General features: G+C 37.8%; 1 protein-coding gene across 7 annotated transcripts in view; it reads right to left on the bottom strand.

The window, feature by feature from the left end:
- The window catches only part of adgrl3.1 (adhesion G protein-coupled receptor L3.1), a 124,037-nt gene that overhangs the window by 9,896 nt on the left and 93,586 nt on the right, over positions 1-20,555 (bottom strand). For all 7 annotated transcript variants that reach the window (XM_065254733.1, XM_065254736.1, XM_065254738.1 and 4 more), the window contains exons 15-20: positions 18,495-18,704; positions 17,879-18,099; positions 11,887-11,953; positions 10,220-10,311; positions 7,796-7,964; positions 2,804-2,932 (exon numbers count right to left, since the gene is read on the bottom strand). In XM_065254733.1, the coding sequence (XP_065110805.1) occupies positions 2,804-2,932; positions 7,796-7,964; positions 10,220-10,311; positions 11,887-11,953; positions 17,879-18,099; positions 18,495-18,704 (888 nt within the window). The remainder of the gene's footprint in view (positions 1-2,803; positions 2,933-7,795; positions 7,965-10,219; positions 10,312-11,886; positions 11,954-17,878; positions 18,100-18,494; positions 18,705-20,555) is intronic.

Genomic DNA, 20,555 nt, shown 5'->3' with positions numbered 1-20,555 from the left:
TATGTCAGTACAAGGTGTTTTTAAAGTAAGGCAGCTCAAACATCCATTTGAGTCTGGGACTAGGATAAGCCCTGCCCGGGAAACCACCCCATAGAAGAAAATGACAAAAGTCAAAATGTATTCAAATTTAAATGACTTGCACATTTAAACTAAGCTGTAGTGTATTGAAACTCTACCTTTACCTAAGCTAGAATAGATGTGGATACTATGTAGTTATCATTAGTGTTATCAGTTTTGTTGTGAACAGTCCTAAAAACGTACACATACAGCACAGTTAAATAATAACTTGCCTCTGAAATTGTGCACGTTTTCAACACACAATAAAAAACAAAAACCACACGAGTAAGTTACATTTTGTTTTGTGTGATGAGCTAAATGCTGAGCTCATCATCTACAAGAATGCTGAATGTGAAATTGGGTCAGGTGGCTCTGTGTTCACCCATGAATGAGAGAGAGCGTCGGGGCTAAGTGCTTTCTGGGCAAAGAATTAACACTCTGATGACTGCATTGACCATTAAGAGGTTCACCGCCAGTCATTGACCTAGAAAAATCCTCTGAAATTCTTTTGGAGGATTGTCTGTGTGTGCAGGGCTGACCTGCGTGTGAGGCTCTAAATGAGAACATAAAAATGCTCCCCACAGGTATAAAATTGTCATGCATAAAACCATCCACAGAACGGCTGCAATGTGATGCGAAGAGTCGCTCTTTTCAAGAGAACATTACTGTGTGCATAAATGTTTATTTAGTGCGACAGATTTCATGTAAGTAAACAAACAACAACTAGTGCAGAACTGCAAAACAGAACAGGCCTGTACAGTCCATTAAAGGAATTTTATAGCAATGTGGAAAAAATTCTGTGTAAATAAACTTAAATAAGCCCTATTAAATAAACAGCACACATATATGTAAAATGTGCATTTACATTAAGTGACTATATAGGGGCGGTTTCCCGGACACGGATAAGCTTAAGCCAGGACTAGACTTTAGTTAAATTGGGATATTTAAGTCATTTTTAAAAGCATAATTTACAAAAAACCTTACTGATTTGCATCTTCAGACACAACACTCGCACTGATATACAGTATTTTAAGATATGTCAAAGCAAGTTGTTTTTGGTCAAGACAACACTAACATTAAAGTTAGTCTTGGACTAACCTTAAGCATTGTCTGGACAGGGCTTAGACTAGTCCTAGACTAAAATAAATGTAAGTGAAAACAAACTGAAAACAACTTGCACGGACATATCTTAAAATACATCAGTGCCCTTTGTTTAGCCTCAAAATGCACACAAGTAATGCATGTTAGGCATGTTTGTTAAAACTAGTTATATTTCCTACTTAAACTAAGGCCTAGTCCTGGCTTAAGCTAATTTCTGTCCAGGAAACCACGCCATTGAGCTGTTTTCCTAATGCTATTATTATCATCATCAGTTGTCATTTTTAATTATTCGTCATACGGTTAGTCATTTACTAGAGATCACATACTTTCCTTAATGCGTGGGGTTTTCTGTCATCAGTATTGGAGATTGAATTAAAATTAAAAAGTCACACATGTGACCCTGTCTGTCACAAATTTTTCATGATATAGTTTTCTACATTAAATCAACCTATATACCCCAAAGGACATTCTGTGAAAATATAATCTTGATATTTTAAATAATGACGTAATAAGTAAGGTCTTGTCACAGACTGAAATTAAAGTGAAATCAAACTTTGCTCATAGTTGGATAAGACTTTATCCTAGATTTCACACACAGTGGTCACATTTGAATGCTATTTAAACAATATTCACCAATTATATAGCACTATACCCACATTACAACAACAAATTTAAATTCATGCTGTTTCATGATTAAAATGAGTTGTGTTCTCACAATGAAAACTGTAATCTAGTCAGTTATTACGGGCCATCTTGTTCACTACCTATATCATGAATATCAGCTGACGTCACTCACATCTCAAACTTGTCTTCTGCCATTTTGAGTACCTGAAGTGGTCGCAAAAGAACTAGAAGCTATGCCTTCAATATGTTGTGAGCATCAAAAAGCGCTATTTTTACAACACTAATAAGGTTCGACACAACATTATACTTAGCTCGAAGTATCACCTGTGTCTCAAAACGTGAACTTGAGCATTGTGAACATTGTTTGTGTCGCATTTGGAAATCGATTCTTTATGTCTGGCAAAGATGGCGAACGGACACCATAACAGCCAAAGTCAGTTGTTCAAAACCTTTCTTTTTAGTAAACTCTGTGTACACAAATAATATTCTCAATGCTCGTGTTCATGTGTAGAGATCCCAGTGAAACTTTAAGCGCAGTTTCATGTTGTGTCGTGCCTTCTTAGTGTTGTAAAAATAGTGGTAGTTTTTTTGCAGCGGACAGCGCTGGAAAAAAGCATCAAGGATCAAGTAGGCATCACACCCTAACCAAGATATTTTTTTTAAAGTAGCGTTTCTTTTCATGACAGTCGAGGTGCGAAATGTTGTCTTTAGTAGCCATTTCCCATATCCGTAAGTATCATAGACAGTAAAAGATAAGAAATACATAAATTGTAGCAAGCTAGCATATGCTTGTCAGTAGCCTACTGGTACTCGGTAGGTACTCAAGATGGCGGCAGGCAACTGGAATGACGTAGAAGGTCACATGACTGATATTCATGAATACTACTCGCAGAAGGAGTATCAGACCTTGATCAGATTGTTTAGGTGTGTTTCATTAATGTTAAAGCAAACTGTAGGAAGATGGTACTTCATGAGCAGGGTTTGGCCATTTGGTTTAAATGTCCCTGGGTGTGTGTGATACCTGTGAGTTTGTGGAGTAGCGTCCGGGTGTGCGGGCTGTGCTGGTCTTAGTTGAAGTAGAGATAGTCGATTCCACACTCTTCCCACTGCAACAGTGTGTGCGGAGACAGCGGCCATATTCCTTACGCACCTGCACAAGTACATAGGCTTACGGTTAAGTAAACCAAGGTGATTTGTTTATAGGAAAAAAATATGTGCAAATGATCAAGTATGCGTGTGTGATTTTGTTCATGCAGGTCAGAGTTGTCTGTATGTGTGTGTTTATATATGTGGGTTTGTGAACTGCAAAGTTTTTTTGTGAACAAAAAGAATTCAATCAAAAGTTTCATATCATTCTTATGACTTGAATGGTTGGCTTGTTGGATGACCTTCCAAATGCTACAAAACCTAATCAAGAAACACACATACACGATATCACAACCTTTCCCCTTCCACCCTTAGTCCATTATCAAACAACAGGGACCAAAATTTGATTGCTCAATCTAAAGAGCTAGACATAATAACAGTAATCACCAATATCAGTGCAAAACTCCCAGATGTATCAGCAATAATACAGCTGTAATTGCTTTTTAATGCTGTTAACATGGATGCTATGTTATTGTTTGCGCAGCTGTTGAAAGAAAACTCTCTGAGATCAGCCAAATAAAATCCAACAGTTTTATTCCTCCGTTTGCATGGATGACTGCACATCCAATTCCACAAAGACCTCAACCAAACAGGTCTTACAGACTTAGATTTAAATCACTGCTGTCTCCACAAACGCCAGATAAGCCTAAATCAGTCCCTCGTTGTGTACGAAAAACAAGTTCCAGTGGTTATCGACAAAATACATATTGCATTAAGATACATTAGGCAGTTAGTTCAATATATAAAAGTTAAAAATAGATTAAATCGTCCACTTCAGGCCTAGACGTTGCCAGCATGAATTTCCATTTAATGCAAAAGAAACGAGATAAATTAGCATTCGGCTTTAAGGCTGGCCAGTGGAATACCTAATCAAATTCCACAGCCCGGTCCAATCATTCCATTCACCAGTACATGGGAATTTTCACACATACACACATTATTTTTCTTTAATCAATACCTGATTCCTTCTACAGCCAAAATGCATTGCTTTAATGTGGATATGAGCGCTTTCACGCTAAATGACTCTGGAAGCAATCCATCGGTCGGCCATCAGATCATTAAAAAGTTCAAAATCTATCATGGGCTGAATAAATCTGATGAGCCGAGGGTCTCTAATTGAGCATGCATGTGACAGAAGACCTGATTAATGAGATCATTACTAATGAGAGGCCAGTAAACCCTCTGCAAAATGCCTGGGAACGAGGTCAACTACACCCCTGTACAGTATGCATGTGAATGTGTGTGTGTGAATTGTTTGCTTTAGTGATGGATGATAGGTAGGTAGATAGGGAGGCAGACAGACATACAAGCAGACAGACAGACAGACAGACATATACATAGATACATACATATAGTCAGGTCCAGGGCATGAAATTAACACCCGACCACGCGCCAAATGCGGGTGGATTTTGCAATTGGCGGGTAACACTGTCAATCTACCAGCCACATTGGCGGGTAGCCAATGCGAATCAGAGATGCGCGGGTCATTGTATAAACAACCCACTCCAGACCGACATTTTCAACTAACCCGCCCCGCCCGCAATTGTTCAAAATAGTTTTTAAACTTGACCGCGGCCTGAATATCAGTAAAATATTTTTGGATGACTCGTAACCGGCACCCGCTCATTTCTTATCAACCTGCGCATATCACCGATGCAAATTGAGTGATTCATTGAGAGGATGCGGCTGCTGTTTCGCAACGTTCATGCGATTGGAAAGAAGATGAGGCACTTCTCTGACTACGTTTGGATGTGCGAGTAAGTATTAAACTGGTGGTGAGATGGGAAGAGAATGCAATGCTGACATAGGCTACTGTACAATCGCAGTTGCACAGATGTGTAGTGCTGCTGTGACGGATCAGAACTCTTGATGTGTAAACTTTAGAGAGAGTTGCGCTACTATGCCTTATACTGTAGTACATTAACATACATTTTGCGAATATAGTAATGAAAAACAACGTATGTGCGGCGTTTATGTGCGCAGTTTGTGCCCCCTCTGTCTCTGTGTGCGTGCCAGGTTTAAGGGGACTCAATAGGGCACATCGGAGAGACGCGTTCCTAAAAGCATGCGAACATAAAATCTTTCTGCTCTTGACAGGGCACATAAACAAAATGATCTCAACAGTATTCATTTTCTAATAAAACATTTCTTTATGTCTTAAGTGTATGTATAGAGAGTCAAAAACCAGTCTGTGCTGGTCTTAAAGAGACAGTAACCTCAATTAACCTACTTAAGTCTGTGTCATTAATGTTAATCAAACAACCTAAGACAAAGAGAAATTCACTTTTGTAGCTCTGAATTTTTTTTATATTTAATTCATACAATAAAGACAGTGTTATAATTCACTATTCGGGAAAAAAAAAAAACTGGCTGGTAAAAAGTCTCTGTGGCAGGTGGATTTCTAAATCCACCTGCCACAGTGGCTGGTGGTCAAAAAAGTTAATTTCAGGCCCTGGTCAGGTCCATAAATATTGGGACAGAGGCACATTTTGTGTTATTTTAGCTGTTTAGCTAAATGTATCCAGTTACAGTCATATTATGACTATTGGCTTACAGTGCACACTCTCAGCTTTATTTTGAGGGTATTCACATCCATGTTGGCTGAAGGATTTAGAAATTACAGCCGTTTAATGTGTTGCTCCCCCTTTTTAAAGAGGTAAAAAGTAATGGGACAGCTGACTTAAAAGCTGTTTTATGGACAGATTTTGTCTATTTGTTAAATAATTTCCTCATGAATGACAGATGTTAAAGGTCTGGAGTTGATTTAAAGTGTGGCAATTGCATTTGAAACCTGTGGCTGTGAACCCAGATCATTCGATTCAGGGACATCTCCATGCAAGTGATACAGACCATATTTAGGTTTCAAAAACACAACAAATCCATCAGAGAGATAACAGAAACAATAAGAGTGACCAGATCAACAATTTGGTACATCCTGATTAAAAAAATAACACACTGGTGAGCTCAGCAACATGAAAATCTTGTATGTCTATATAGGATAACAGTGGTGGATGATCGCATTATCCTCTCCATGATAAAGAAAAACCCCTTCACAACGTCCAGAGAAGTAAAACATTTATCTGAATGCTTCTGTCATCTGTTACATCACCAAAAACCAGGAAATTGTTGATCTGGTCACTCTTAATGTTTCTGTTATCTCTCTGATGGATTTGTTTTGTTTTTGAAACCTAAAAATGGTCTGTATCACCTATATAAAGATATCCCTGAATCGAATGATTTGGGTTCACAGCCACAGCTTTCAAATGCAATTGCCACACTTAAAATCAACTCCAGACCTTTAACATCTGTCATCAATGAGGAAATTATTTATCAAATAGACAATACCTGTCCATAAAACAGGTTTTAAGTTAACTGTCCCATTACTTTTGACCCCTTTAAAAAGGTAAATATTAAACGGCTGTAATTTCTAAATCCTTCAGCCAATTTGCATGTGAATACCCTCAAAATAAAGCTGAGAGTGTGCACTGTAAGCCAATAGTCAAAGCTAAAATAACACAAAATGTGCCTCTGTCCCAATATTTATGGTCCTGACTGTAGATACGGTAGATGCTCTATAATAAAACTGATGCATGTTAAAAGTTGTTCACTTTTTAGTTTATAAAATATGTTTAATATTTTTCTGCACAATTATTTATTTTACACCTAATTGAGATTTTCCAAAAAAATTTAACGTTATTTAATTATAGTGAAAATGGGAAGTGACAGGGGACTACTACCAGAATACCACAGTGACAGCTTAAGTAGAAAAATATTCAGCATTATTTTTATTTTTTATTAAATGTCATTACCAAACCAGTAATAGCTCTAAATCTAACTCAGAAACAATCTTTTTTTTAAATAAGTTATTTGATTGCTAACAAACTTAATTGTTAACTTATCTTGCTAACTTTAAAGGGGTGGTTCAATGGTATTTCAAGCATTCTGACTTATTAACACAGTTATAGAGTTGTTTCCTCATGCTAAACGTAGGCAAAGTTTAAAAAAAGCAGTTGGGCGTTTTACAGAGTATTTTTGTACCGAATGCACTTCGCCAGGGTTCGTACAAGTTTTGGAAAGTTTTTTTCGATTACAGGTCCAGCTGACGTTTCAGGGGTTTCAATCAGCGGGAGACGCTAGAACTCGCAAACATCTTATCACACGACACAGCTTTGTTTAATTTCAAAACTCAACATTGGCACAAAAGAAGAAGTGTGTTTTTGGATATAAGGAAAAGAAAGCCAGCCTTATGAAAACAATGGATATAGTTTATTATCCGGGGTAGCAGCGGAGTTTTGCGTGTGTGTTTGATACGCTGGATTTTCCCAACCGGGTCATGAGTTGCATGCGGTAAGTAAGACTTCTGTCTTATGTTGGAAATAGGCGGCTGCATATTATATAAATGACACGAACATGTAGTGAATCATAAGCACTGTTGTATAGTGTTGCATGACTCGTACTCGCTCATCCTGCGGTAGTAACTCCTCCTTCTTCATTTTTTCGTACGTTATCGGAAAGATTCGGTAAAGCTAATCTTTCTTTTATGAATCTGATTAAACTAAAGACTCTTCGGAGATATAAATGATGTAATACTACTCTATAGGTACTCCAGATTAATATCAGAAATGCAGAAACAGTGTGTGTTACGTGAGCTTTAATCTCCAAAAACTAAGAAATGCCATTACAATGAGCCATTATTATCAACATAGAGAATATCAAAAAGCCACTTGAAGGCATGATAGCAACTTTATTCCAGGACATGTAACAAAATGGCCCAAATTGAAGAAAAACTATAGTAAATGTAGATTTGTGTGTGTGTGTGTGTGTGTGTGTGTGTGTGTGTGTGTGTGTGTGTGTGTGTGTTTGTTACCTTCTTCTGCAGGATGCAGTGGAATATGAAGATGAACATTCCCTGGAGTGAGTTGAAGATGGTAAATAGATATGCCATGATCACTGTGCTCTCGTTGATATACATCAGCCCGAATGCCCAGGTCAAGCCCAGCAGACACAGCAAAGCTATGGCACCTATAACCCAGGACCTGAAAAAACAGAAAAGTGAATAACTTTCTCGGACGCAACTGACACGCATTTCTATTAATGACCTCGGCCAGTTTATACGATCCAAAGTATATTAAAATGTTGCCATTTATGAGCCTATTCAACAATAGTAGGAACATAAACTGCCTCTAAAAGGTATTATTCTACAGCAGTCAAATGTCACGCCGGCTCCAGTCATAATGTCTGGTAGTCTGTACTTAGCACTCAGACTCGCACCCATTTAGTGATGTCATTTACTCTTAGGGTCATTCACACACACACACACAAACACACACACACACACAAACGTTTCGATTTAGACTCACAAATATTCAGCCTAAAACCCATTTATACTGTGAACTGCGCTAATGTGACAGGCTAATGTTTGGCACTGAAGCAAGATGATTAGAGAGAATCAGAGAGAGAGAGAAAGACATAGACACAGACAGGGAGAGAGACAGGCACTAAATCTTGATTGGAAGATGAATATAGACAGACATTAAGTAAGTATTATTGTTTCCACCAGAGACAATAATAATAAATACATAAATAATGGAAGATCAAGATGACAGACAGACAGAAATATTCACTGTGAACTAATTTAAGACACACTAATGAAGATTTATAATGACATTGTTGATTTTTAAGAGTAAAGTTGGAGACTTGATGAAGTCAATTTCACATTCAGAGTCAATCAAACATCGGAGGACTACACGTTTAAACACACCAATCAGAATGCAGGACTCAGAGAACTGACACTCTGATTGGCTAAAGACCCTTACCAGTGACTATCCATTATAAGCCAAGCCTCAACAGAATGCTGAAATGGGAAACAGAAAGAAGGATGGCAAAGGAAAAACAAAGAAAACAGACTGATGAGGCTGATGAATGATTCATAAGCATTATAAATAAAACAAACTCATAAGATGAAAAACACAAACCAATAAAATGGTGATGATGACAATGGTGAAACATGGTTGGATTTTTCACAGTCAACAAAACTTTACATAGTGTTTACATATACGAAGGCGATTACTTAAGATGAAAATAAGACTAAATAAAAAAACATCTCCATCCCCTACACAATCTCACAACGTGAAAGGGTGGGCGGGGCTAAGATCTCAGTGTTCAATCTTGAATCACAGGAGCTGAAATAATCTATTCTGTGCACGCAGGCAGCTTTGGATCTTTGGATCTAATTTGTGCTGAGGCTACAGACTTCTAACTTTAGATGAACTTAGAGTTTATTAAATCGGCCATCTTGCTTGTCCTGTGCTAGATCCATTTCTTTCAGCGCATTAAAACAGCCTTTCACTGATTTGATGACAAAGAGAGTAATAGAAGCACGGTCAAGGTTAGATAACAGCAATTTGTAACTATGTTATGATGAGAATTTGCACTATGGTTCTTGTTTTTATGAGACTGAAGTTTATAAGTTTTATGAGTGCTTGTTGCCAAGGACACCAATATCGGAATTCATGCAAGTGCACTGTTATAGTAGAAATAACAAGATATCTCTGTTTGTTTATCTGATTATTGATATATTTTTCGTTTTGTTGTTTTCTTATTTGCTTCGGTGGCATTAATGGTTAAATAAAAAAAAGGAAATGGATTGTACAACTCCAATATTGTACAACTCCAATATTGCAAACAAGCAAAGTCATTCAACAAGCTTCTTAAGAGTCTGTTGAACTGTGCCAATAATGCAAAACTGTAAAACAGCATCAGAAATTGTTCATTTGGGTCACAGATTTCAACAGTGACTTTTCAGCATGTGTCCTTTGAACATCAAATAGAATAATCAATTCCTAAAATGCTAACTAACCTACATTCAGTGCCAGCAGGCTGCAGTGAATAGATGAGACATACTACATGCCGTGTATTGAACACTTCCTAAACCACCACACTCCTGGCTCTGTTTCAATGCATCCTGATATGCCAACCCCACATGCCTCGGCTCTCTTAATACGATGCAGAATTGATTCGGGGGAATGTCACTTAAGTGAAGTTTTTTTATTATTTAAACATTGCTGGTTCAATCCCACAAGAACTTAAGGAACAGGGAGAAAGTAACTTTATAAACGGTGTCACACTTTAAACGGGCAATATGTCTTCTCAACACCTCTGAGGAATGGTCAGGTATTAAAGGACAATTATGTGTTTAGCGAAAATGAAGACAGCTGCAGTACAAGCGGGACACAATAAAACACACACACACACACACACACACACATTGAAACACAGAATAATGCCTTACTTGATGTTGTCGAGGCAACCAGAGTCAGGTTTGAGAATCGCTGTGTGGTGAAACATCTTATAGAGCGCAATACCCAGGAAAATAACATTGAGCTGCAAGGTAACACAGCATGGGTTATATATGCATGCAGTAACTGGTCAAAAATATAAATCAGGATTTCCACCCCTTTTGGCCAATGAATGTCCATGAACTTTCCAGTAATTTGTGGTTATTGTAATATAAATACAATTTAAAACCAAACCTGGAAAACAAGCCTCCAAACAGTATGCACATTTCTTACATAAATAAATTGGCATTAGGTTTTGGGCAGCTAAAATTTAAAAATAAAAAATATACAACCAACAAGTAAACCTCAGCCAATTCCACCACTGTTTAAAACAATGATTTCTTCTATCTAATCTTGGAAATAAATAAACTATTACAATTACAAGCCCTGAAAAGTGAAGCCAAAACGTCTCGATCGCCCCCCAGTGACTGGTTCTAGTATAGGTCATAAACTCCGCCTCCCCCATGTTATTCAATGGGACCTGAGACCAACTAAACAATTTAATTACACTTTAATTATCTAAAGCTGGTTTCTGTCATTTACTGTAGTTTTTATCACGCTGATGTTAATTCAACAGTTTGTTTTTAGTTAGTTATTTAATGCTATAAAAACGGTGGTGTGACGTCATGATTGACAGCTGTAATATACGAATTCTGCGAGAGCGAGGGCGGGGCCTTAATTACGCGGCTTTACTTCCAGCTCACTACTGCGCAGGACTGGTCCCGAAATCGCTACTATGCAGACTCAAGAATCAAGATGTCAGCGCCGTATCGGGACACTGGCGGCTTCACTTTTCATCAATGGAAGAGAGCGAACAGGCATCGTCCATCTTTTTTTTTACAGTCTATGACTACAACTAACAAATCAAATCAATGTCCAATGGCAGATGTTCTCAGCTTTTTGTATCAAATATTGCCTCAATGTGCTGTGTAGCCCCGTCTACGTTGATGCTCACTGGACCAAAATCCCACTCCTCATGTAAACCTCAAAAATGGAAGAGAGATTGACTGAGGAATCTGAGAAACACTGGAAACCTGTTCTGGATATTGACAAATCTCTCAAGCTTCACAAGGAAACCAAATAAAACCTGCCGTCTAAAGAAGAATCGCTAGGTATTCTTAGATTTACATTCTGCAGGCATGCTGTGAGAACACATTGCTCATGGTGCAGTTCTTGCTTTCAGGGTGGACATAAATAGTTTGCTGCAAAAATCCTGTGTGCTGGTTAGGCAAAAAAGGTCGATCTGAATGATGAAAAAAATTCGGCTTTCTGGGCCACTATTACCTAACCATTTCCAAAATAAGTCCCTCATATTACCAGGATTTCCGTGACCACAGGGACCCTGATAAAAACGTATAAGCACACAGAGTACAATAAACAGGAAAAGCAAACAGACCCTCTAAACACACTTTCTATATATATATAGCTAAGGGAAGAGGAGAGGCTCCGGTTGTCTTGTGTCTTGCGATTGTGACTTTAAGTTAATTGGGAAAATGCCCTCGACAGACCATTATCTGAACCTCCTCTGTGTGTGGTTTTGTGTGACAGTGTGGAATTGGCTTTCTCTAAACCTTCTGTGTGATCCCGGGTGTTTGTGTGAGTGTGTGTGTGGTAAACTTACCATGATGATGAGAGTAGCAGGCCCAATAAAACTCCAGATGAAGTATGTATCTAACCTTAGCCAACACCTGCAGAGCGAGAGAGGATGAGAGAGAGAGTGAGATAAAATGAGGAGAGATCGTGAATGAAAATTTCCTCCAAATCCACTCCAATTAAGATCAAAGCAAATATCTGTTCGGCCATAGAAACACGTTTGGATCATTGTGTATACAAGTGACTGGTACACACAAAACTGAAGGGGTGACTGACAGTCCTGATCTTAATTATTAAACTCTTCATTTATGCTTTACTGAAATCACCTCTACAGCCCAGCTGGAATGAAAGCATCACTATTTAAGTGTGTGTGGTTGTGTGTGTGTATTTCGGGCCACCAACACAGTCAGACATGCTCCATCTTTAAAAACAGATACCATATGATCCAGAATGCAGAAACCAAATAGGATTATAAATATTTCAGGAATTTCAATTCATGTGCAGAGGGATTAGGCCATGCAGACATGCTCTTTGTTCTATATTTTAGCTCTTAACAGGCTGGCGATGTTTCCACCAACATCTGCTATGACAACATCCAATTTTTTCTAGCATTTTTTCCAGGTTTTTATCCAGATGCATTTGAGGAGCAAGAGGGACATTATGGCACGGGTCTTTAAAAAGCATTTATTCTCAGCCAAAAATTGGTGACATTTCTTTAATCATCGCATAATGTTTATCGCATCTTTTTTTACATCGCCACGGCTTGCTCAGGTTTGTAGGATTTGCGCTAAAATAGAACCCTACCCCCTTCTATACTATTCTTGTTTTTAAATAGGTGTGACCTATTTCTTTGGTCTACTGAGACTGTGTGCTTGAGTGACCACCATTTATTCATATGCCACATTCAGCATCTCATCTTTAAATGATGATTTTTGCTGAAATATTTATTTTGCGAGAACATCCCTCATGGCTGTGTCTCTCCACTAACTGCAGTAATGCCAGCTGAATAGTTTTCTTTATGAATATGAATTAGGGCAATTTCGCCAGTTTATCCATTTCAGAACTCCTGAACAGAGACACAAATATCTGTACAAGTGCTTAAACTGTTTGGCACTTGCAAAACGTTTTCTTGGAGTGGTAATTTATGATTTTCTCCACTGGCTCATAAGACATTTGAATAAGATTACAAAGGATTGATAAACGAGGCCATAACGAAAGAAAAACCACAAAAGAGATATGGAAGCTTTACTGCATGTTTTACCAGGATCTAATGCTACATCATTACACATGGATCCAGCCAATCATCACTCAAAACATCGAGTACAGTATGTAGACGGTTTTGTAAACTTCTCTATTATTATATGTATGTTCCACGAAAGCCGTTTGTTTATGTTGTTACTGCTGAAATCGTCCATAGTTTCGTACTCACCCACGTTTGCGTTCACAGATACTGACACCAGCATTCAAAACCCACCCTCCCCACCACCACGTCGGTTCCTAGTCCATACATCGGGATATAGCCTCCGCCCCTGCCTTCATCTTCACGCAGGAACTGCAATAATTCGCAAGCCCCTGGATTTGAATTACGGATGCGGACCACGCCAAAGACTCTATTATTTCATTCCTCTGCTACAAGCTGCAAATTACAGTACTTGTTAAATAAATACTACTTAAACGTTCAATTGCCTTCTGAGTCTTTCTGGTAGAACTCTATTTACACATTTCTCAAATGTTTCTCTAAAACAGCATAAAGACATTTGCTAAAATCTTTTTTGCTGAAATGTTTTTCTTTTATTCCCACCTGAGAACAGGAGTCACATGCGACTGCTCCAATGTTTGCTCAGATTTGAAAAGTTCAAATATTTTAATAGGAACATTTCACAGCTTCTGCCAGGACTAAATTGTCTAGATTCTGCTATTTGCATAATTTTTTATTGCGCTATATTCTTCATGAGTATTTTGAAGCTCCTAAGGACTTTTAGGTCAAGCTTTACTTAAATAAGTTGATAAGACACAATTTTTTCTAGCACTATACTTGGCATGAGTATTAGAAAACAGACAATGCTGACATTCAAAATAAAACACGAGAACGCCATTAAGTCTCCTGATCTAAAAAACCTTTCAAAATACAACTTTTCTGCTGTGGTCTATCCATGATGTGATGTAATTCCCTTTTTTGTGCAAGACGTCCATTTCAATAGCCAGCCGTTAAAAAAATGTGACCTCTGAGCACGCATAAAACATGATTAAAACAGTTACACTCGCCATGGTCTGATATATCATATGAAGATATATTTAATTATTTCGTGTTGTTGCTCGGGTGTGAAGGGTTGTCAATGCACAAATATTAAAGCATAGATCGGAAAACCAGTATCTTTACAATAGGAAAGTCATTTTTGTTTGTACTTGGATTAGACCAATACTTTGTGTTTTTAACCTTTTAGGTAATTGTTTAATGTGTCACAACTGTCCCTCTGTTGTGAGCTTTTTTAAAATGGCAATTTATCGACTTGTTTGAGTTTTTATGGCGACACACCAAACGGCACACTGTTCAACAGTCAGCAGCATCTTTCTCATTCAACACATTGTAAGTTATTTGAACAAATCATAATAAACATGTTAAACTATTACATGTATTCAGTATTATTTTCGTTTTAATGAAAATATTATAACTTCTTACCCACTAAATGGAGACTTGAGAAATTATTTGCTTATTAACTAATAAGCAGTTTATGTCGTATATATGAAGAGTTTGGTTCCAAAACTGCAATTAAAAAAAAAAAGTTACCACCAAAATCAGTATTGTATCTGGTCAGTATTAAAAGGAAAATTCTTAATTTTATGCAAAATCCGATATCCGCCATATTTTTCTGTCATCTTTTCTTCCTTTTTCTTCCTTAAAACTTGTCATAGATTCATTGCATTTTGCAAACATTTCTTTTAGATTTATCGCATTTGGACCCAAACTCTTCATATATTCTGTACTGTAATAACATTTTTGTAATGATATATAGTAGCAGAATAAATAAACCAGCTAAATCAGCATATTTTGATCAGCATAATATTAGTTGTTTTTGAACAATTATTGTATTTATTGATGGCAGTTTCTATGAAAGGTTTTACTAGATGGATGTGTGAATACAGATCATGGGTGCATGAGCCACATACATATTCAGCTCTTGTGCGTGGATTATGGTTAAAACAAATGTTTTTGTAGAAATTTATGGCGTTTGCACCAGCTATTAAAACAACCACTAACTGTAGAAATGATGCTGGTCTTCCTGGATTTCATAATAAAAAATATGACTACCATAAACTTTAGTGGCTCACCTGAAGTCTTATACAAAAAAGCTTAAAGATGGCAGCGCCCACATTTACGCCAAAAATAAGATGGATACCAGTGTTTTTTTTAAACTGGGGTCCGGGGACCCCCAGGGGGGCTTCAGGAGGATCTAGGGGATCCCAAACATGCTTGGAGAAAATAGCCAAAGAACATTTATTTACCAGGTGTTTACAGTCCCCTTTATCTCACTTACTGGAGTTTATAAAGCAGGATTTCTTGTAAAGCTGCTATGAAACAAGATTTATTGTCAAAGTTGCTACAGTGCAAATACATTTGAATTAAAAATGTATCTCTTCATGTTTATACATCCAGCATTACTCTAAGTGTAGCTAATTATATATATTATATATAGGGGGTCTCTCACAAAAGGTTCATCATATTTGGGGGACCTTGGCACCGTAAAGTTTGAAAACCCCTGGTCTATACAGTAAAAATCATACAGTACTGTATGTATATAAATGTTGTATGCTATCAAACAGAGGAGAATGTTTTTGTATATTTGTAGATGATTTATATATTGATGTCTTTGAATTTCTTCATATTTGGTCCATTACAGAATCAAAGAAATAATTGCATATGATTTGAATCAAATTATTTGTGGTCATGAAGTTATTTGCCACAAAGCAGACCACTTTTCGAGGACTAATTGCAGCGGCATTTGTCCCGGAGCGGTCTGATGTGAAATGTCTCGCTCAAAAGCCCAATGCTAATAGAGCAGGTCTGTGATCTCACTCTCTATTTCCTGTGTCACTAATTCCTGAGATTGAACCTGCAATCGTCTCTTAAAAGCCATAATCCCTAACCACAAGGTAATACTGTTCAAAAGAAGGCAAACTGGGTCTTTGCTTTGACTTCAGTGGAAACAAGCCAATGTAAATGGCTAAATTGGAAGCAGACAGAGGCATTTATGGAATTATACCTTTCATAATGTAATGTATCTTTAAGGCACAAAATCGTCTGGTAATTGCACATTTTGAGATTGTTGTCATTGGCCGATAACCACTGGCTGATTAACATGGGGTTACAAGCTATTCCAAAATCAGTTTTGTCACCTCTGTCTGTGGATAATAAACTATTTCTGTCTCAAATTTTCCTATGTAAATCCTGTGTAGGGCAATTGTGTAAATCTAGGCAATTTAGTGTACATCTTTTTTGCTGTGATTACATTGTATTATGTGTAGATCAACACTGATTCAACCGGCAGAGATCCTGCTTTCTAGATATTGCAGGGCTCAGCAATAATGGCTTCCTAATGTGAGAGAGTTTTAGGTCAGTGTGTGCGACCCTTACTTTCCAGTTCATGCATGTATTTTTATAATCAAACAATTTTACAGTAGGTTTGTTGAAAATGTATTTACCAGCCTAATCTCAGTTCACAAGATGGTAAATGAAGTTTAAAGAGAGCCTATTTCATTGGTAAAAACAATGTTATTTTGTGTATTGGTATAATACAATGTGTTTGCATGGTTTATGGTTAAAAACACATTATTTTCCACATACCGTACATTTTTGTAACTCCAGATTTCACTCTCTTCCTGAAATGCATGGATTTAAATAGCTCTGTGTCCCTGATTGGACAGCTAATTTGTACGTTGTGATTGGTCTGAATACATCTAAAGTCAGCCGGAAATGTGACGCTCTTTACCATGTTTGAAATATTCGCTCACAAAGCAATGCTAACAGGAGTTAACTTACTTAACGAATGCTGCGTTCAGACCAGCTGTGGTAGAGGCATCAAGCGTTAAGTCAATGTGAAGACGCGTTGACGTGCATCTGGAGGTCTTGTGGCGCGAATGAGGCGTTTTGCGCGACGCGGTAGACGCAATTCTGCCTTATTCGGGTGTCTAGTTTGAGCGAATTGAGCGTTGAGGCATGAAACGCACAAGTTGAAAATTTGAACTTTGGCGACAAAAACGCACCGCGCTAACCAATCAGGAGCTTGCTCTAATAGTGACTTGATTACCGAGAGTCGCAGAAGCCCCTCCCATGACGCAAATTCCTGCGTGAATGTCTCAATGACTAGAATTTCACGCGCGGCTTTCACGCACGAAGCAAGTAAACTCAAAATGTTCAAGCGGCAAACTAGACGCGGTAGACGGAAATTTGACGCCTCAAACGCGGCTAGTGTAAACCCACAGTTACACACCAAAGGAAATTAAAAATTATGAATCGGACCATTGGTGGTCTTTAAACAACTTAATTATGCAAGTAAATTCAACCTACTTTTTTACTATTTTTACGTGTCAAAACTGAAAAAAAAAAAATTCAGTTAAAGTAACATATGTTGATATAATAAAATGTTTCACAGTGTATGTTGGTATTTGGTGGGTATGGTAAACACATTACAAACATCTGGTCTAACATTTGGTCTAATGTGATGTTTTGAACATACTAATTCTGCTTATTTAAATATGTGTTGAAAGCATGACTTAGAATAGCATGAGAACTATTAATAAAAAATCTGTCATAAAAAATATTAATGTTTTCCTGTACATTATCAACCTAGCACAAAATGTTTATGAACTGCCACAGAGATGCATTAAAGATCTTTCATCTATAAAAGATTTCCATAAATGTATAATATTTGTTTGTTTCTTTATCAAAATATTTTTTTTCTAAATTAAAATCCTTAAAATTGTTAAATCTTGTATCGCTCTGTCATTTGTTATATACATACACTCTTTCGGTTCCATAGCTCCGATAGTCCACGGCAGCAGACACAGCCACTATAACAGCCGGTACCCCGTATCCCGTGAGATAGAAGTACTTGGTGCGTGAGTACTCGCTCTCGAACACCTCCACCAGCATGATGTACAACTGCACGCCTTCCAGAAACATCCACGTAAAGGCGGCCAAAAAGAAGAAATGCAGGAGGGCTGCAAACACGGCGCAGACGATCTGTAACAAGACACACACACACACTTTTATCTCCGTAGTATCAGTGTGATCTGTGACTCGCTGCTTTGAGTATTAACTGTCTGTTCTGTTATCACTTCAAAAATTTCCCAAAGGATTTCCAGGGTTTTATCTTTGTCATTTTCCATTTGTCTTATGCTTCCATTCCCTTCGTTCTCCCTCTATCTTTCTTGTTTCTCTCTGAGGACAAAATGAGTTTTTTTTATTAACAGAAGGTCAAAGACCCTTTCCATTTCTGTAATTAACAAGAGTCAGGTGCCCAACTTAACAACTTCAGGAATTATGTGTGTGTGTTCTGTAATAAATCTACATCCTTCAAGTGTGTATATTGTACGTGGGCTGTTTTGAGTTAAACTTGTCGTATGTGTGTGTCGTACCGGCTGGTCGGCGCGGTTGATCCCGGTGAGAAAGAGCGTTTCTGCGATGAACAGCGAGATGCAGAGGTTCTTGTGGATGGTGTTTCGGTCGCTCTGGAGACCGCGAAAGAAACAGAAGGTGAAGATGCAGATGAGCAGGCAGACGAGAGACAGCAGGATCCCCACCCATGTGATGACGTCCAACAGCAGTTCGTTCACAGGATTCCTCTTCTGAGGGAAACAGAATCAAGAGGGATGATTATAGTGGTTAATGCTGTGCTATAGGGAAGAAGGAGTTTCTTATTTTAGGTATATTCAAGCATCTGCCACTTTCCGTAATAAAGTGCGTCCCTGGTAGAGACAAAACTCAATCTGTGACCTGTTTTTTGCTCGTTCTGAATTGATTCTGTGGGAAAATCTGCAAAATGGATTTACCCGTGGTAAAATGTGTCAAACAGAGCTGACAGCACTACGCTTTTATTGCTATCAAATAAGTCCAAATATTAAAAGGAATGACTCTTCCAAAATTCTATCATCATTCCCCAGAACACAAGGGTGCGAAAGCACCATAAAAATAGACCACACACCATGCTTTATTCCACGTCCTCTAAAGCCACTCATATGGACAAGTTTAATGATACTATTATGGTGCAATTGCATCCTTTTCAAACTTTTAATGCGCATGGTCTGCATGGCATATGTACAGTACTGCAGATCTTATGTTGGAATGGCCCACTTTAGTGGAGTGCCAGAAGTTTAGACCACTTTGGCTATGACAACACTCACTATACAGTAAATGTGTGCAGTCAACCTTCAATTCACACACATTAAATGGTTGTATTAATAATTTATACTGTACGTATACGCAACATCCATTAATGCAGACACAAGGGTGTGGGTCTGAATGATGTGCATGTGTGTGAATGTTAAAGGTCAACTTTCTTTTCTGCACAACATTTACATTTATGTATATCATGACCTTTTGCCTTTACGTTTTGTGCATAATTAATTTTGTCGCATACACGCACATTTATAAACGTCATTACATGTAAATGTATGGTACTGTAATGTAATTTGGGAGTTCCACATGTGTTAAGGACATTTTGAATGCTTGAACATGTGTGTGTGTGTTAGATGAGAGAGAGCATGTAACTGTCTTCTCTCTGAGATAACACAGGTAACACATGCTTAACGCTCAAGGCGAAAACTGAATGGCTTAGGGGTAGATCTCAGTTGCAGATGACGTAAACTATTGCAGTACTAGCGAATGCTTTTGGAAATTTTAAGCTAGGTCTGGCTGTAACTCACAATCCAGCTGTAAAGAGAATACAACTCTCAGTAGAATTATTATAGCAGTCTCTTCTCAGTGAAGCATATACTGTACAGTACCAAATTCAATAACCACCACTTCGCCAGGCATTGCAAATCAACTTTGGCCACAGAAATCTGGAACAGAGGATGTTAACCAAGGGCATTGCTAATAAAGTAAATGCCTAACCAGCAATGTTTTGTATCATAATCTTAGACAAGGCAGTTAAGCACCTCTATCCAGGTTGCCTCACTGGCCGACAGTTTAGATGATTAACAACAGTTTTTATTGCTGTTTTTATGTTAGCCATCTAATTACACAAGATTTGTAGGTGTAGGGGCATTATTATGTTCTAGTCTTAAATTCAAGTTTTGTTTTGACTGTTTTATCAAGAAACGGGAGGAATTATGATAATGTCGGTATTGTCTACATCACCAATCCCAGGAATTAAACTGTTGCTTACAATCCGTGTGTTTGTAGTCCAAGAAAAGAGTTTGCATTGGAGACGATAACTCGTGTCATAGTTTACTTTGGATTATGTACCTTTTGCATATCGTAAACATGTACTAATACACAATTACACACCAAAGGAAATGTAAAACGTGAATCGGAGGATAGTTGCTCTTTAAGAGAGCACTAAGGCCATAGCAACAACTAATATCAATGACTAAAATGCTCCTAATCTCATAATTACATCATAAGACTGAATTTCACATACAGGGTCACATTATAAAATACATTCTTGTGTGTTTTTATGCATAAAAGAAAGTCTC

This window comes from Paramisgurnus dabryanus, chromosome 4 (genome assembly GCF_030506205.2).
Source record: "Paramisgurnus dabryanus chromosome 4, PD_genome_1.1, whole genome shotgun sequence".
Classification (NCBI taxonomy): Eukaryota; Metazoa; Chordata; class Actinopteri; order Cypriniformes; family Cobitidae; genus Paramisgurnus; species Paramisgurnus dabryanus.
The sequence above is the reverse complement of the archived record's forward strand: the minus strand, read 5'-3'. Positions and strand labels throughout refer to the sequence as shown.